Source organism: Athene cunicularia (assembly GCF_003259725.1).
Source record: "Athene cunicularia isolate RWA chromosome 12 unlocalized genomic scaffold, athCun1 chr12_part1, whole genome shotgun sequence".
In the NCBI taxonomy this organism is placed as follows: Eukaryota; Metazoa; Chordata; class Aves; order Strigiformes; family Strigidae; genus Athene; species Athene cunicularia.
In genome coordinates this window covers 2,412,906-2,431,274 of record NW_020799116.1, presented here as the reverse complement: position 1 = coordinate 2,431,274, position 18,369 = coordinate 2,412,906, and the positions used below count along the sequence as shown (strand labels likewise).

The window sequence follows — 18,369 nt, the reverse complement described above, 5'->3', positions numbered from 1 at the left end:
TAGAGACTTTACCTCCTGGCCTTGAAGAATCAGCATAGCAGCTTACTTGGTGGTGAACAGATTATTTGTTTTTTCAACTGATGAACTTTACTAAGTCCTGTCCCAAAGCTCCCAGTTCTTGGTGCAAAAATAGGTTAACAATGACTATTCCAGCATCAGAAACTGGAGAGGTATTTTTATGACAACTGGATTTCTCATTCTGACCACAATGGTGTCCTAAGTTTACTTTACTAGCTTCTAATTAGCCAGTTTCCAGAAGATAAGGATTTTTTTGGATACTTAAATCATGCTTTCCTTTTTCTCACTGTTTTTCTAGCTATTTCCAACATCACTGTTGTAAAAACAATTGAAAATGGGGTAAACCAATCTAAGCCTAAATCCATCCTTTTCCTCTCCACAAAATTGGATTCTTCTCTTTCAATGGTAAAGATTTTCATTCATTTCACTTCAAGGAAAGAATTTCAAGGGAGGAATAGTGTTATTCATCTGCCTGCTGTTCTTGACAGGCAGTGACACGTACAGAGCAAAGCCACAGGTCCTGTTATTACCTTCCAGTTAGAGAAAAAGAGAGAAACAAAGGCACTGCTGTTTCAGAGTTAAAGAGGAATGAGTAATGGGTATTTTGTGGGTCAAGCTAACCTGTATGGTCACTTCTGAGTTATTCTTTGAATCCTGAGGTCTTCAGGAGGTCACTTGTTTCTTAAGCATCCATTTACAGTAAACCTAGAAAACATACAGCTCTGGATAAAGTGAATCTCAATTCTCCTTCTGTTCACTGCTGAAGATCGGTTGCAATCACATCAGGATCACTTCACTTGTCTAGTTTCGGGCTTTATTGTGAGGTTTTATACCAACATAAGACATTACAGATAAAAAACATGTCTAAAGTTGTTTCAAAAAGTGAAGAGAATGTTTTCAGCCTCCAGGAAAACATACCTTTGGGAAAAAGCTGAATCTGAGAATGTCCATTGTCTTCATGGAGCAATGAAAATTTAGTCCCTTACCTTCAGTTTCCGTTTTCTTTCGATGCTCCTTGATAAACTCAAGACAGATAGAAAACAGAAACATGATGTGTGTGTTAGCACAGCACCTAACACAATGGAATCCCAATCACAACTTGGGCTTTCAAGCACTACTAGTATGCACGCAAAAATAATTAACAAAAATTAGCACATTTAGGGGCCTTCTGACTAGACCTGGATACCACGGCCACTAGATCAGAGAAGGTGACAGTCTACAGACTGTATCCGTCCTGTGGGGTGAGTCTGTCCCACACCCAAATGATTTTGCACCATAAGATCTCTGACTTTCAATCAGAGGTGGATGGAGCTGTGGGAGCTGAAGCACTTACCGTTCCCATCCGTTTACACCATTTTTATGCCAGAGCTCACTAGTCAAGGAGGGCTGAACAGTAGTCCTGTTCAGTTACCATGCAATACAGCTTGGTTTATTCACATAAACACATAGCAGTGTTTGCTAATAGGTTAGACTGGGAACTGTGATAGCTCAAGAAAAGAAAAGGGGGAAGACAGAGGGAAGGCAGAGAAACGTCTTCTGCTGATGACAGCCCAACCTGCTGGTGACTGTAAAGCTGATCCTTAATATGGTTAACCTTACATGGTTTAGAAGTCCTCCGAAAGTGCTATTATATTATTTGGCCAGAAACCTGACATTCTGTGTCTAGATAATACTAATTCTGGTTCACAACTCCTTCACATGTACCTTAAGTAAATCACTTCACAGCCATACTTCAACTTTGCATGTCAAAACTGCTTACTGTCAAAGCATTTAGGAGAGAGCTAGAAGGGAGCCATGAAGGTTAGTTGTCAGTATTCGTTTGCTGCTGAATCTGAGCAATCTCCAAGAGATCCATGACTGCATTGAAACTCCAGTCCCTCTGAAGGTTTGTCATTGATTCAGGAGAGTCAGAATTTTATACATAGAATTGGTAGCAACTACAGACCAGCCCTTCTTGAGAATTCAGCCCTAGGCATGCTGAGACAGGAGTTGGGGAGTTTAGGAAGGGTTGTGTGGCTATTAAAACAATATAAGAAGGATTCATAATGCTATGAGCCACACTATTAAGAGTCTGAAATCAGAAATTTCCAAGAACCTGGAACACGTGAGAATGTAAGAACAATCATGCCGAGCCAGCCGACAGCTCCCTTTAGCCCAGTGCATTGTTTTCAACAGTAAGGTAAAGAGTATAAGAAACAGGGTGTGTATGTAGAGCAATTCTTCCCCAGGGACATCCTCCTATTCTCCAGAAAAACAACAGTTTCTAAAGTAAGTTTCTAAGTGTAATTAGGAGTTGCATGAAAAAATGCTTCCCTATCATTAGTTGTAAACACAAAATTGGTCAGTGCCAGCCAGCTACTGGCCAGAGCAACGCTCAATCCTGCACTAAGTACTAGACTTCAACAACAACCTGTGTAATTATGACACCTTGGACTGTTTAAATCTTAATGATTAAACACAACCTTGAAAGAAAAAAAAGTGTTTTCAAGAGCAGGCAACCTTGGGTATCACCCAAACTGCCTCCTCCAGCAATACTCTGTACCCACTGTCTAGACCAAGGATATTGAGATAGGGATCTGAATTGTGATCACTACACTGGAATCTTAGGTATGTAAATCATCACACCTTGCTAGCCAGAATACCTTTCGCTGTGCTACATGCCACTGCTTTTAGAGCAATGGGACAGCATGCTGCAAAAAAACTATATTAAAATCCTGCAACAGATGGAGGAAGAAAAAGCCTCCTTTGCCTTCTGCGCACAATCGCTCCCCACCAGAAATGTTATGTCTCAAAGACACAAGCCAAAAGATGGCTGCACAAATGTGTTCACTTTCGTGGCTGCCTACAGCGACCCAGTGGATAAACGACAGCCATTTCAGCTGAAGAATAGGAAAACCATCTAAAGTGCATTGCTCATTGGTGGCATTTCCAGTGGAGTGCAAAGTGTTACAGGACAAAACAAAGAAAAGCAGAACCTTCTGCAAATAGAGATTTCAGCAGCTGCATAGCAGGAGTATTTCACATTCAGCATCTGTCTCTGAAGGTGAAACTTTCTATACTGATCACTGAGGGAACAATTACATGCAAGTAAATTGGCTCCATTAAATCAACAGGGTCTGAAACATATGGGGACAAGCCAGTGGACTTTTTTCTTCCAGAAAACAAGCTGCTTCTATCATGGAAATAATCTTAATGTTTGCTGACATTGTAATTAAGAATTAAAGCTGCAGAAAAATGTGAGGTTTGCTAAAACACAATAGATATCTTTTATCCATACAATATATGTCACCAAAATATTCAGTGTTCTGGAGAAGATAATTAATCAGTGTTCTCTTGCTGAAGGTCTTTTAATTGTCTATGATGGGCTGTGTTGGGGGGGTTTATTACTGAGTTTTAACATGCAACAAGATCAGGCACCATGGGGAATATTTACACAAATAAAGATTGCACGATCAAGATCTTTGATCTGGGAATTGCTATTCTGTAATCATCTGTAAAGCACCAGGAGTGCCCCTGGCACTGTATATATAATAATAAACGATTAACAATAAATCATGTAATTAAATCTTCACTTCGAACATTCTTTTCATGATTCTTGCCTCAGATTTAAGTTCCCACATCAGACATATTAGGTCCTCATAATATTATTAAAGTTCCTACACTTCAGCTTTTAAAATTCCCCTAGGGATCTATTGTTTCTTTGTTTAATGTGTTTATGAGCCAAAGGCCCCATTAAATACAATAGGGAAACTCCCAGACCTTTAAAAACTTTGCCACCAGAGACATTTCTTAGGAAACAGGATCATTTTTGTCATTCCATCGTGTAACTATTGGAAAGTCTATTGATTAGAGAAGTTCCAGGAGAAAAACAGAAAAAAAAAAATATTCCCCCCCAGATCATCAAGTCATTAAGGCCACAAGGCTAGCCAAGGCAGAACTGCTGCACACATAAGGTTTTCCTTCCTCCACTGCATCTGGTCATTCACATAATCCTGTATTAGAAATATTTTGTATTATGATTGCTCTTTATGCCTCATCACCTTTGTAGAAGCTTTATGTAAGGACAGGTAAAAGACAAAGCCTCCTTGTATTTTTTTGGTCTGGAAGGTAAGGAGATGGGCAGATGCTTACATTCATCTAAATCCAAGCTGCATGTTGTGCCCTACAGATCTGAATGAAACATTACACCAGAGACAGGATATTTTGCCAAAAACAGTAGAAATTTTGAGTCTCAAACACTGACTTTTAAAAGTGAATTCCCATCCACCTTCAAAAGGAATTCTTAACAAATATGAAGGGAGAGGCTTTACAGAGAGCAGGAGATAATGATGAAGTCACTGTCAGTATGCTGCAGAAGCTGGAGTCTACCAGAGACAAACTTCATAGTCTGAACCCTTGTTGAAAATTAACCGACACTGCACTCTGTAATCCAGATAACCAGTGAATTCTGGTTTATTTTAGAGAGGTTATCTTGTCTAGCTGCAAGGCTCTTTTCAACCACTTGCCTCAGTTCTTCAAAAATTAAAACCGATTCAGAATTTAAGTCTTCTTGGTAAAGCCACAGAGGATAAACTATAAACTGGGGTGCTGTGTTTTATCAATTCAAACTCAAGATTCAAAGAAGGCAGAGCTAAGTGGGGAGTTCACACTTGCGTAAAAGGGTACCCAAGGGATATGCAGGGTTACTGTGTAAAAGCCCGAGCCTAAAGTGAGAATTCCTGGCATCAATCTGAGCAACATCATGCCAGTAAAGACAGTTCATCCACAGTTGAGTTGGCGGATTCTCAACATAGAGCTTAGAATGAGGGTTAGTGCGAGCCATGGGTGAAATGGAAATTCCTTTGGCCTCAACTAATACATTTTAAGCGACACCCACTTATGGCTGCATAATTACAAGTTCTGTTTTATTAAACAGGTAAAAAACCAAACACAATCTGTATTAGGCTGGAAAGTTCTACATTCCAGCGAACATGGGGGATGGTGAACATAGCCTGTGGGCCAAACACAGCCCACGCACAACTTCACACCATTGAAGCTTTCATCTTCAGCACCCTGAGGTACAGCCCACAGAGAGTATAGGATCTCAACATGCAGTGCTCCATCTTGCTCCAACCTAACACATATCACATGCTAGGGCCTGTACCTTCCGTGAGCCATACTGTCACACCACAATCGAGGAGGCTCCCAGCTTGCTCTGTCTTTAAGTACTCGGGGGCTGGAGGGCTTAGTATGGATTTCAAGAGGATGAGACCTAGGTGCAACTTATGTAACCAGCTCCCACAGGGCTGCTTCTTCTTCAAAAGTTAGTAATTGACAGCATACATATTCACCCATCAGTCTGCCAATTCTAGATGAACTACATTCTCATGTAATATATGTCCTACAAGTATACTACAAATATATTTACAAGTCACTAAAAAATACAAACCAAGCACGTTTCCCTCCTATCTCACCAAAAACCAATGAAACACAATAAAAATCACATAAAAATTGAATATATGCTTGGTTGTAAAGATGTCTGAAAAAACAGCAGGGAATAAGGTCATGCAAAGTTTCACATAAACAAGCAACTTTTCACAGTAGATAATTTATATCATATGACCCAGTGTTAAACAACAAGGAGTGTAAGAAAAATGAATCTTGAATAAAGGCAGTTGCAGCTGGATCTCTGTAATACCTCTAGAGGACTTCACAGTATAACCCTAATGAAGAGATCTGGTAGCATAATCTACTTTCCCAGACTGTCAGTGGAAGTTATTATTATAATAATATAGATATGGTATCTTACTATTAAAAAAATATAACAGACAAGTTCTCAATACACCTGCAAAACTGCTAGGAACGGTCTGAAATGCAGAGACAAAGAGTTTGCATCCCAAGAGTTTCAATCAAGGCAGTTCACTGCCTAGTGTAAATCCAGAGCTACCAGTACAGAAGTCCTTATACAAGTATCAGTTGTGCTAATGACACCCAAGTTATTGAGCTGCAACAACAGAATAAGAAAGGACTAGAATAAATTTGTACTTTCTCATTCCAAAATCTTGGACCAAATCCAAGGATCACATCTCATTTCTTAGACTAGCATTCTATTCTGTCTTTTGAGTTACCTTTTGTTGACTTGAACTTTACAGCAGTATGATCAACCACTATCAGCTCTCTGTAGAGAAAGAGATTGGAGTTATTCAGGACAGATTTTGGCTTTTAAGACTCACATTTAAAAGTATATTTTCATCTTTTCACCTTTACAATATTAAATCCACACAGAAATCTAAAAACTGAAACTTATTTTCTACTAACATTACTCACTTTTATTTGCATTATATATTGAGGGAAACTAAATTTTATCCTATAGGTTCAGTTTAATCTCTCCTCCAATATCTTCAGTACTGGAGGTAACAGCTTCCTCCACATTACCAGTAAAGAGTGGAAACAATGATCCATGCACTCATGGTCCAGACTGCAATACTGGGCTCTAGGATTTAAGAGACCCTTTACAGAAGATAGCAGTGTACCCTATTTGCAGTTGTGCCAAAGTCTCAGCATGCAATCTTGAACCAAATGCTTAACTGCAATATCCTGCTTTCTTTTCTTCAGATGAAATAAATTAGATAATAATTTATTGCCTCCTTTGTAAATGCTCTCAGATTTATGAATGAAGCATTCCTCCTTCCCTTGCTATTGCATTACTGCAACGGCTTTTTGTCTGAAACAAAGGGTGTTGGGTTAGAAGGGTAACTAATAAGCAACCTAAAAACAAAAGGAACCTAGCCTGAGGTCAGCGTGACCTTCAGTAATTGCTCCTGCTGCTCTCAGACACACATCAAGGATTAGCAGTCACCCTACACAACTCCCTAGAACAGCAGAACAGTAAAAAAACCCCACTGAAATAAGACAAAGCCTCTTCTCCCAAGCCTACTGCTCAAAGGACACAAAATACTAAGCTTATTCCTAATATATAAATAATATTTGGAAAAAAACTCTGGGAAGGAATCCTATGGAAATGAACCCTTGCTTCTCTGGATGCTATTACTACATGCACAACTTTCAGATTTCTCCAGAAATCCCCAGTCCTTAGAAGCAGAAAATGTTCTGATTATTTTCTCACGTAGCCATCCAGCCCATAAACGCCAGAGCCAGACTGAAGGGAACAGTTATGCAACAGGGCCCTGCAGAAGACAAAAAACTGCTCAAGGCAAATTGGCTGCTTGCATGATGTATTTTCATGCTCTGTTTACAATCTCTCTGTATAGGAATCTCACAATTCTGCTGTATAAGTTGTGGGTGAATACCTTCTGATGAAGAAAGAAAAACAACTTACTGAACATACATCTCAAATTTCAATTGAACATAGTCTTTTAAATGTCACATGTTTAGCTGAGGGGTTTTTGTTTGTTTTTTAAAATGTCTACACCTTTAATAGGCTAAATATGATGAGTGGGGATATCTCCATATACACCCTGGGAATTCTTTTTTGAGACCACAATTCCCACCATGTCCAGTTCTTCTGAACTCTCTTGTATGTATTCCTGCTTCATGTCAACACTAACAACCTAAAGAGGGGATGCTGAAACTTCCACTCTTCACTAAGAGGACTCTGATGTTACTTTAAGTAGTAGCTTAATGAACATTTCTCCTCAACTGAGTGCTGGCTTAAGCAGCTCCTGTTCCCTGAACTGACCAGAAAATTGATTCAGCTTAAAGCTACACATCACCTATCTGTGTCAGTACCCCAAGCTGCTCAGACACTGCAAAATTCCTGCTTAGGTCCTGCCAGCACTTTCGTCAGCAAGCACTGAGAAACTTAAATTCCTGGAAGTTCTCCTTCATCCATCAGACTTGCACCTATCATCTAGGTGTGCAGTAGATGAGAACTCAAGCAGTGCTGCAGCAGCAGGTTTCAAGAGTGGAAATGCAAAATCGTATTTCTTCCAAGACTAGAATATCCCTGAGCAGAACAATGCAGGAATAACAGGGTTCATCTCCAGATAGAAAAAGAAAATACTACAAAGACCACATATATGTTACATCTCTGGACACAGAAAAATTTTAGAGCCAGACCCAAAAAAGTTTTCAAACACTCTGAGGTACTTTTTGCACCCAGAACTCCATGGCTTTAAATATTCAGGCATCATTTAACCCTCATCAGAACTAAAAATCCTACGGATTAATGACTAACATTAGCACAGTGCAACTGGTAATGCCACAGGCAAGGCTTACATTAAACAAAGACACAAGTGGGGGGACAATCAGTTCAAAAGATGCTCTGCAACTCAGAGGGAGATTTGGTCAGCGTTTTTGTTTACATCCTTAAAATTTACTTTTCTGTGATCAAATAAGTCACTTGCATTGAATCAGATTAACATCTTGCATCATTTACAAAAAGAGAAATCAAGATGATATAGGAGACAGAACTATGCTGAAAGAATCCAGACTGTAGAAGAGACACTGGATCAAGAATCAGAAGATCTGTTGTGTGATGACACTACTACTTCTCTGGGTGACTGACTGTCTTCTCTGTGTAGCTGTGCCAGCCGAAGAACAGTGCTCACCCTCTTGGCAGAGCTGTGTATCAAGACTGGTACCAGAAAGATAAAGAGAAAATGCCTGTTCAGGAACTTTCATCCCAGAGATGTCAGAGCCTTTCACAAGAATGAAACCTTGTAACCTTTCTGTGGGATAACAGTACTAAGAGAAAAACAGAGCAAACCAAAAGTAATGGAAAATTACACAGTAAACCTCATATTCAACACCTGAAACACCACATGTAAATTACTCTCCTTAATTCATGAGACTGCACACGAAGGGAAAAAAATAATTGTATAGATATAACACTGCCTCAAGAAAGAAAAAAATAGCTACGACACCTGGCTTTAGGACTGAGGACAGCAGACATATCTTGCATTACCCACAGGATGCGTATCTGAAAGCTGCATGCATTTAGCATTGCTGGTTTTAGGATCGTTTTCAGGGAATGAATGCAGGACAAGTAAGTTCTAAAGGCTTAACATTTAATCATGAGGAAAATCTCCGTTAGCTAGTACTGTGACTAGAGCCTGTGCTTTATGGGTAGAACCACATTAATACCAAAACAACTCTGAATATTCAAATGACACCAACAGACAGCAATAATGATCAGAAGGTTTGAGTTGTGTTCAGTTTAATTATAGTGTATTCTCTTGGGTTGCAGAGGAGCTTTGGATCTCTTGCCTTTTATAAGCAGCACCTCAGTCAATAAGAATTTAGCTTGGAGAAATGCATTACAAATCTAGAACAAATCAAATTAGCTCTCAGATATTATCTGTTGATATCTCATTTCTGCCTCAGAGCTGCTAACGACCAGAATGCAACATCTGGGCAGTACTAAAAAGTACTAAATATAGGTGCTACAGAACAATCTACCACACACTGCTTTACCACACCACTTACAGCATGGGATGAACTAGTAACAGTTAACTGCTGCAAGGTCTACCTAGCCTGTGTCACCTTGACAGCACAAAAAGCCAACTTAACCAGAGCAATTATAGGCTAAGGATCAGTGAGGACTCATCTGTTGCAGAGGTTATTTAAAGAAATCAAGATTTGGAGCACAACTTATTTCCAATTTTCTCCCTGCCATTGAAATTTGAAGGCTCTGAAAGAACTCAGTAATGCATTCAGTTATGACCAACTATAGACTTTATACTCAATATTCTAGATACTTTTAACTTCAGTTTAGAGCAGCATACTTTCTTCTTTTGAAAAGGAAAAAGTTTGCTTTCATGAAAGTTCTTTGTGATTTTCATAGAGCAGATTGGGGAAAGGATTATGTGACTTGCTCAGACAATTTTACACAGCATTTCACCCTGATTAGCATTAAGTGATAGGCTCCAGCGCCACACACGTGTGATGCTATTATTTACCTAGTACTAGAGGTTTTATTGCCCAACACTTCAGTGGATTCAAGAGCAGCAAATGAAAATTTACTGTAGCAGAAGTGCCACAACCAGTTCTATTAGGTAGTGACCAGACTATCAATCTTTTAATAAATTGTGACATTAGTCATAAATAGACATAAGTGCTAACAAAGGTTTTATCAGCCTCCTGTCCAACAGAGATGATGTGTCACACCTGAGTGCTATGAGAAAGGAACAGGACTAAGGTACTTACAGCACTAACGTCTCCTCCAGAGGCTAAAACTGATCCACTGTCACAACAGACTTCATGGGATTGAGGCTTCCATTTGTCAAATATGTGGAAATATACCAGTTTAAGAACTATTTTATGTTGCTCCATGAACACTTTATTTTCACAAATAAGAAAATTCACCTTTTCCATTTAAAGTTTATGCTATCCCTTACTTTCAGAATACAAAAATGTGTGACTAAGGAACACCTCTGGATCAAATATCTGCTAATTCCAAAAAGGTGTTTACACTGGAATATTCTGATCTCTCCTGAATATTTCCATATGAACCTTGACTAAGTCAGTCTCCATGTTTACCCTGTACCATATAGAGCAAAACATTGCTAAAACCTTCCTTTCATGATCAGTCATTACCCAACTCTTCCAAAGGTTTATGCAGTGTTTTCTGCAACAGTTTGTCCACCACGCAGACAGTCAGCACGCCTAGTCCCTTGCTGTTGCAGGCAGTCACATCATAAACCAATCAAATGCCATTGTAAAACTAAATAGGCTTTTTGGCCTAAGTCTCCAAAATTTGGGAGTGGGCCTCTCTTGCATTCAAACTAATTTGGGTAACAATGAAGAAATTCACTCATAAACAGGGTTTCTGACTACATCTTTTTCCGTCAGTGGTTCTTGTTTTCCGCTCCAACCCACATCATCTATTCTCTTCCTTCCACCCATTCTTTCCCCCAAAAAAAGGCTGGCTTGGACACTGTGCTTCAATTTTCTGTAGAACTTTCTATTTTTCTTTCCCATTCTTTTTGTTTAGTATATGAAAGCAGCTTCCTGTTTAGAAACATGGGAGTCCTACACCCTCAGTAATGATGTATTCAGCCCATCAATGATCTTGGCATGAATGCCTTAAACCTTAATAAGTCTGATGGGATCTTCTGTACATGTCATCATCAGTCCAAAAAAAAATGCCTAACGTTTGTCATCTTGCACTGAATCAGCTCCCTTCCCAGTGCTACAGTTCTAGTAAGAATTCTAAGGGCTTACAAGCTTCCTTCTCATAAATATTTCAAATTATAGATTTCAAATGCCTACAGAACAAGAGGAAAAGCACCAAGATGAGAGAGTTGCTGCAGAACTCTCAACATGATCAATACTGTTCTGCTTTTCCAACCCTGAGTCCCTGCAAGCAGTCTGTCATTGCTCACACTGCTCAAGTCTTACTAGAGCTTATCATCCAAATCCTGGGCTTGTCCTGGGCAGAATAGGAATGAAACATAACATAACTTCTGTTTAACTTAAAAAAAAAAAAAACCACAAACACATTCCCCTCAAGCCCTACATGACCTAGAACAAAATTCTATCTTGTTCAAATACGCAGACTGGATCAAAATCTATTTCTGTACATTCAAACAAGGCAGTAGCATTGGTGATTTGAAATAAACTGAAATATTTGTCACTTTGAGAGTTTAACATACACACATTCCTGTGCAGGCTGTTCACCCTGATGAATTTAAATGTAATTAAGTTCTCCAGGGAAGTTACTGGACAACCATACAACTAGCCCTAGAATCAGTGAGTGCAGAAGCAGCCTTGTACCACAAACAACAATGTGCTGTTCTTCTCTAAGCAGTGCTTAGCAGCAAAGTGGTTAACCACAAATTATTCTATACGGCATAATTCTTCAGCTAATGCTACTAGCAAAGCTGCAAGCCTGGAGCTCATGCTTTTTAAACTCTTGACAATGCAAGGCCACATACTGTTTTACTTTAACTCTTTTGGGGGCTTGGTCTGTGCCTACATAAACATCAAAACCTATTTTGATCTTTACTCACGGGTGAGCAACAGAGTTAATTTAAAACTGTCAGCAAGTGCCATCCCAATTAAAACCCAATAACTAATTGCACAACTACAGGGTTTGTTGACACAGGCTACATACATCAATCAGGCAAAGCCAACCAAGCTTGAATTTGAGGAAATGCAGCACCATCTAGCGTCCTCACATCAGTTGAGTCAAAAATCAATTTTACAATGAGTCCACACAGAAATTTCACAGGTACCTGCCACTCACAAAAGCAGTAAGACACCAGAAGTCCAACTCCAACAGCACTTCCGAAAAAGGCAATTACATAATAAAAACTGTTTAAAAAGAGCTGCTGAGTCAAATGTTTGCAGGCAGAATAGAAACTCTTTGAAGACAAAAGACAGAGAAATTACTCTGCCACCTACCAAAAAGATGTAGTCCAAAGGCTAAAAACTGCCAGAAGGCTACTGGAAAACTACTCCTGTCTATAAAAAAATCTGCTAGAAACAAAATGGTAAGCTTCAATAGGCTGAGTAACATTAAAAATTCTGCCAGGCTAAAAGTGTAAAAGAATATGAAAAGGCATTTGAGAAATATTTGAGGAAGATTAACAATAAATTTTTTCAAACATCGGGAGCCAGAATCACGAGAAAGGGTTACCACAGCCAACAGATGATCAAAGAATTGAAAGAACAGTAGGAAACAGAGAAGACTTCAGATAAGTTTTTTAAATGTTTGTTGTTTTTTTTAATCCACATTCAATCACAGAGGCGCTTAGACTGGCACCCATACAGGGGAGCTCATTTCAAATTAGAGGGTCAGTAAAAGATGCTACTGAATATTTCAGTAGCATAAACAATATTAGTTCTTTATAATCAGACAGTAAATACCCAAGAAATCAATTAGACAATAATTGAGCTAGCAACCATCATGCATAATCTCTCACTTAAAACTGAGAAATGAGACATTTTTAAGAGTTCTACAGGGATTAGGTGAGTTATGTCAGGTGAACTGACCTTTCAACTGTGCTGATACTCTGGAATATGGAAATATTGGACATACAGATGAACATGTTATGCTGGCAAATACGGCTCAAGTAAAGGAAACAGATCTCACATCTCTATTATTCTTCTCAGAGAACCTTACAAGTTTTATTAGCAGATATTAATTCTAAAATTTATCAAGGCAGAAGTTCCTGATGTACCAATACTTTATGTATCATGTCAGCCCTCCAATACAAAAATCATAGTACAGAAAGGAATGGAGCAGCTTTCATCAAAAATGATTAAATAGAAAAATCTCTTTGCAACCTGGAAAAGAGAAAACTGAAGGACAATTAGTAGAAGAGATGGAAAGGTAAATGTATACTCTGTGCTCTCTCTGAATACCACCAAGTCAACATGGTCTGTCACACACATCAATGTGATGGGCAACAAGCTCAAAACCAAGTCTAAAGCAGACAAAGCCAAGACCAGAAGTATTTCTGCAGAGAACACATGCTCAGCCTGTGACATACCATAACTATACACAGCAAGGGGCTTACTAGACTCCTAAAAGGATGTAGACTAATTAATGGAAGAAAAATCCTTTGGGTTCTGTGGAACATACTCTTCCTTTCCCAGATGTGCCGATGGCCAGGGAACTGGAGTACTATCACTGTGTTCACCTATTCTTACTGTCTCCCCTTAAGCATTTATTTTGGTCTTCTAGAGTGGTAGGAGAGAAGATGATAGACTAAAAAGGATCTCAGTGCAGTCTTCCTTGTACCCCCTTCCAAAGGGGAAGCTGTAGCATCACTAGCTTCCTCCTGACACCAAGGGTGGTGCATGCATGGACAGGAGTTGATGCGTGCTGAGCTTACTCTTGCAGAGACAGCATGCTAGGAAGGGATGAGGTGAGAATCATGGAAAATTGTTCTCATCCTAGTCCAGCCTAACTTCAAGCCAGTATGGGATATTGAGGGAAGTCTGCTACAAAGCCACTGCACACCTGTTCTTCATTCAAATAATGTTACAGTAGTTAGTTGTACAGATGATTTCTTCTTTTATTTGCATACAAGAGACCTATATATGCATCATGCACAGGTTTAAGATGACAAATTCTTGCATGTGTGCACAAGTGGACTGGTTTGTGCTTTCTAGAAAGAACTACAAGGAATATGGTAGCAAGTTTCCATGTGATTGAAAATTTAAGATTAATTACTACTAACACACTAATTCTCAGCAGTAGCTTCGCTATTTCAAGCTTCAGCTATCACTCATTGTCCTCATGCTAGAGGACATTACAGAGATGCCACCTAGAGGCCAGACCAATTTTTTATCAGTCTCTGCTTTCCTTATTTTGAAGACCACAAAGTACACATTCAACATATGAGTGTATCTATTTTATTGCCAAAAATGTTAGTATTCCTTTAAGAAGAATCTGGCTTGGACCATTCCAAGGCAGACCTTGCATTCCTCACCACTGTCACAAGTTATGGACATAAGTTATGAAGATTTTTAACTGTAGGAGAAAATGCCAGAGCAAGCTGCTTTTGCTAAGCCTACAGAGCATGCTTAAGAACCTAGATAAATTAAGTTTATTATGTCACAAGTCAAGTTCTGTAGGAAATGTCCCAGTGAAGACCTATCTCTCTCATATGCCTTTCAAACATATTTATTAAAACATTTTATAGCAAAAGTGCCTTTTTTTTTTTGACATGAGGAAAATACAAGGGTGGGCCTGAGAAAGTATATATTAAAAAGAGCTTTGTTCAGGGTTCTAGTACACCTTCACTGCAGATAACTAATGAGCATCTTCAGCATTCAGCAGAATTTAATGTATTCAAGAACTGAAACAGGCTACAGATAGCGAGAAATGAATGCATGCAGCAGGCAACTCAACAGCATGTGAGGCAACAACCTCAGTCTGCACTTACGGCCTTGCAAGCCATAGCTCTGTCAATAAAGCCACAATAAAAACATCAGAAAACATTAAGAAGCCCATCCTCTTTATGTATCTTAAGTGGAAGATGCATATATATACACACTATTTCTCTGCTACAAGGATATACATCAAGAATTTGAACAAAGAAAAGCCATAAATCATAGCATTCATTTAGTATTGCCCTCTCAAGCATCAATCTGCAAGACAGGTATTAGTAAGGACAGAAATTAACACAACACACACAAGTTACTATTTTTCTCAGAAAGTGAAGCTACATACTACAAGTTAGCATAGCACTAGCTCTATAGAAGAACATAAGAATAATGTTTTCAACATAAAACCACAAGTCAAATCTGAAAGATAAACCAAATTTATTTAAAACAAAAAATTAAGACAGTGCTATCACCAAGACTGAAAAAATGAAGGATTCTTTTACTGATGTGACAAACCGGCCAATTTACAGCAGTTACATTAATTCTGAGAAAATCAGATTGGCTTCAATTGACTACATGTACTTTCCGCAAGAAACTGGTTCCCCTTTGCTCCCCTTCCCAAAAGAACAGACAAAAACATCCTATAAAAACATGTACAGAATTTTCAGACACATGATCAAAACACAAACCACTGTCCAAAAGCCTCAAACTTTCCAACAAGGTTAGATCCTTTGTGGCTTCAACCAACCCTCAACGGGGGAGCTACAAGCACAACGCCGTCACCTCTGACAAAGAGCATCGGAATATTCCTTTTGGTAGACTACGAAGAAGGAAAGAAAAGTTTACATTTACAAAAGCATATTTTACAAAACACATCTGCTAAGCATATGACCGAATTCAACCGCGACAAAACATCAGAAACAACTCCAACAAACACCATCTCAAGTGTACAACATTCCAGCATGCTGAAGAGACCAATACAAATAACATCAAGTTTTCAGATATCCTTTGTACTGCCATAACAATTTGCCCAAAAGTTCTATTAGATCTTGGTTCAAAAAGTAGTCAGCAATAGACTACTTCAACAAGATAACATAGTTTAGTTTTAGAAAAGTTTTCTATACGTATAAATACACTAAGTCCTTACTTTATAAATCTCTTCATAGGTTTCTTCATCAATCTCTATTGTAGTTACAGTTTCTTCCACATCACCCAAAATCATATTCAAGTGCTGATCATATGCCTGTAGGAATGAAGTTAGTTTATTATTTCTTACAGAATTCAAACATGAGCTTACTAAACCAAGAATTTTAGCAAGACTTTCAGACATAATTAATTCAGCCCAATTTTGAGCAAAGTATGCCACTGTATCAAAACCAAGTACTATCAGTTGAATTCCAAGCAAACATCAACAAATCAATACTCTGCAGCATAAAAAAATAGGAAGACATTTATATTTACTGAAACACTCCTCTGGGAATTAGCTCTGAGGCATTCAGTGAGAACACACACAAGAACTCTGAGGCAGACACACTTTCTTAACATTAAACCAGTTACACATTCCCTGCTGCCAGTTCAGCCCCCTGCAACTGATTGCCTGGGGTCACCTTAAAGGATATGAAAGCTGTAATTCATACAATGCTACTAAAATTGAAATAAGCACACATTCCAAAAACCTTACAGAAGTGTGTTGCAAACTACACGTGTGCCTCATGGACTCCTCCTCAACTTTGTGCTCCCAAAGGAGTTGAGGCCAACTTAAAACATGGGACAACTGGCTCTCTTCCCCAACACAGTACAGTACTCAGGAAAGATAACTGACTTGTTAGAAAGCAAAAAATCTGTCTTGTCAAGGGACACACCACTCTCAGAGGAAAACACTTAAATGAGATTTGCAGAGAATGCAGCTGAGCACATAGCCCATCATGCCCCTGCATGGTGTGCCTTACAAGATATTTGTTTGATAACAATAATCTCATTCTTAATTCAGTCTTAAAGAGAGCTCAGGGTACTTCACAAGAAAAGGCCTGCAGCATTATTGCCTGGGGTGACAGAAACAGAAGCCAGAAGCAGTGGAATGAATTGTTCGGTATCATTCAGGAGACAAGAAAAACAAAACACATCTCTTGACTCTCTAGAGGAGCATTTAATAGCAGAGTACTGAACAAATTAGATTTTTCCACCGATCACATGTGATAAGAGGAAAGGGTCAGTCTTCATTACTAACATGATCTTCAACCTACCTTCTCTAACCAGTTCCATACTTTTAACTATGAGATACAATTACTTGTGGTTTTAAACTATTTTTTTAAACAATAAATGGAGTAGTAGAGGTTAAGCTTGGAGTAATACTGTTGTACATGAAAAAAAGTCTGCGCAGTGCTTAGCAGAACAAGCATGGCATTGTTCCCTAAGTTTTACTTACATGGAGTCTGCCTCTGAGCTCTCTGTCGTTCCTCATTTTCACATAGATTCTTTCATCTAGACTGAGTCTGATGAGATCAAGTGGCTCCTCTACAGTATTTGTTGTTTGTTGCTAAAAAAATAAAACAAGTTATTTGTACAGAAAAAGGCTGTGAACTCTTCCATTCCTCAGTGTTTGAGAGACATGGAAAACAAACAGGTAAGAACATAGATGGCAAACACTCCAAATGATTCCTTCCCATCCTGTTGAACCCGTGTAGCTGGTACTACCATGCTACAGATATTGCCCAGCCTGAGCAAAATGAGTTAAAAAGGCTTCGGTTTACTTTGCAGCACATCACACCTCACACTGTGTGGTGTAAACTCTATTCCTTACCAGTATCCACTGCCCACACAGCAGCTGAAACCCTGTTCGGCCTGAGCCAGGACCACACCTGTGCCACCACACAGCCCAGGATAAAAAAAAAAAACCAAAAAAACCCAAACACACACTGACACTTTCAACAGCTCCCCTCAGTTATCTGGGTAACACAGTGCCCACTCCCGTCTGTCCCCACAAGGCCTAGCTCAACAAGACAGCACTTAAGCCGGGTCTCAAAGCCGGTTAGAAACCTGAGCACACACCGGGCTAAGATCTCTTTTTTGGGGAGGAGAAAGGCTAAATCCTTTTCAGAATCACAGCTAAAATGTGCGAACGCCTTTCCTCATGCTACCTATTTCCTCCTCGCTGAGGCAGAGCCACGGGTGTTTTCCTCAGCGGCTTCCCGCCACTTCCCTCCTCAGGCAGTTCCTGAGGGAAACGGTCCCGAAGCGAGCCTCGCCCGCCCTCCTCACACCCCGGCGGCGGCACAAGGACCGAGGCCGTGGAGTAGCTTCGTTTCAGACGAAAAGAGCTTCTCGCCGCGGGGGGCTGCGCCTCAGGAAGGAGCCCAGGCGGGGGCTGCGCCGGGAGGTACGGCCAGCCCCAGCCCAAAGCCTGCCGCCATCTTACGGCCCTGCAGCCGCGGAGGGAAGGCGGGAACGGGGGCCCGGCCGCTGCCTCCCGCCCTGAGGGAAGCGGGGAGCCGCTCACCTGGTCCACCTCATCCGCCATCTTTCAAACCGCCTCCCGCCTTCTCCCGCGAGACTTTATGGCGCTTCCCCTTCCCC

General features: G+C 39.8%; 1 protein-coding gene across 1 annotated transcript; it reads right to left on the bottom strand.

The window, feature by feature from the left end:
* Nucleotides 1-15,210: 15,210 nt before the first annotated feature.
* Nucleotides 15,211-18,366, bottom strand: LSM3 (LSM3 homolog, U6 small nuclear RNA and mRNA degradation associated). Its single transcript, XM_026857825.1, has 4 exons — nucleotides 18,293-18,366; nucleotides 17,222-17,332; nucleotides 15,944-16,039; nucleotides 15,211-15,616 (listed from the first exon to the last, which is right to left on the bottom strand). Exons 1-4 carry the CDS (start codon nucleotides 18,311-18,313, stop codon nucleotides 15,536-15,538), a joined length of 309 nt encoding a protein of 102 aa, XP_026713626.1. The 5' UTR covers nucleotides 18,314-18,366; the 3' UTR covers nucleotides 15,211-15,535.
* Between the last annotated feature and the right edge of the window lie 3 nt (nucleotides 18,367-18,369).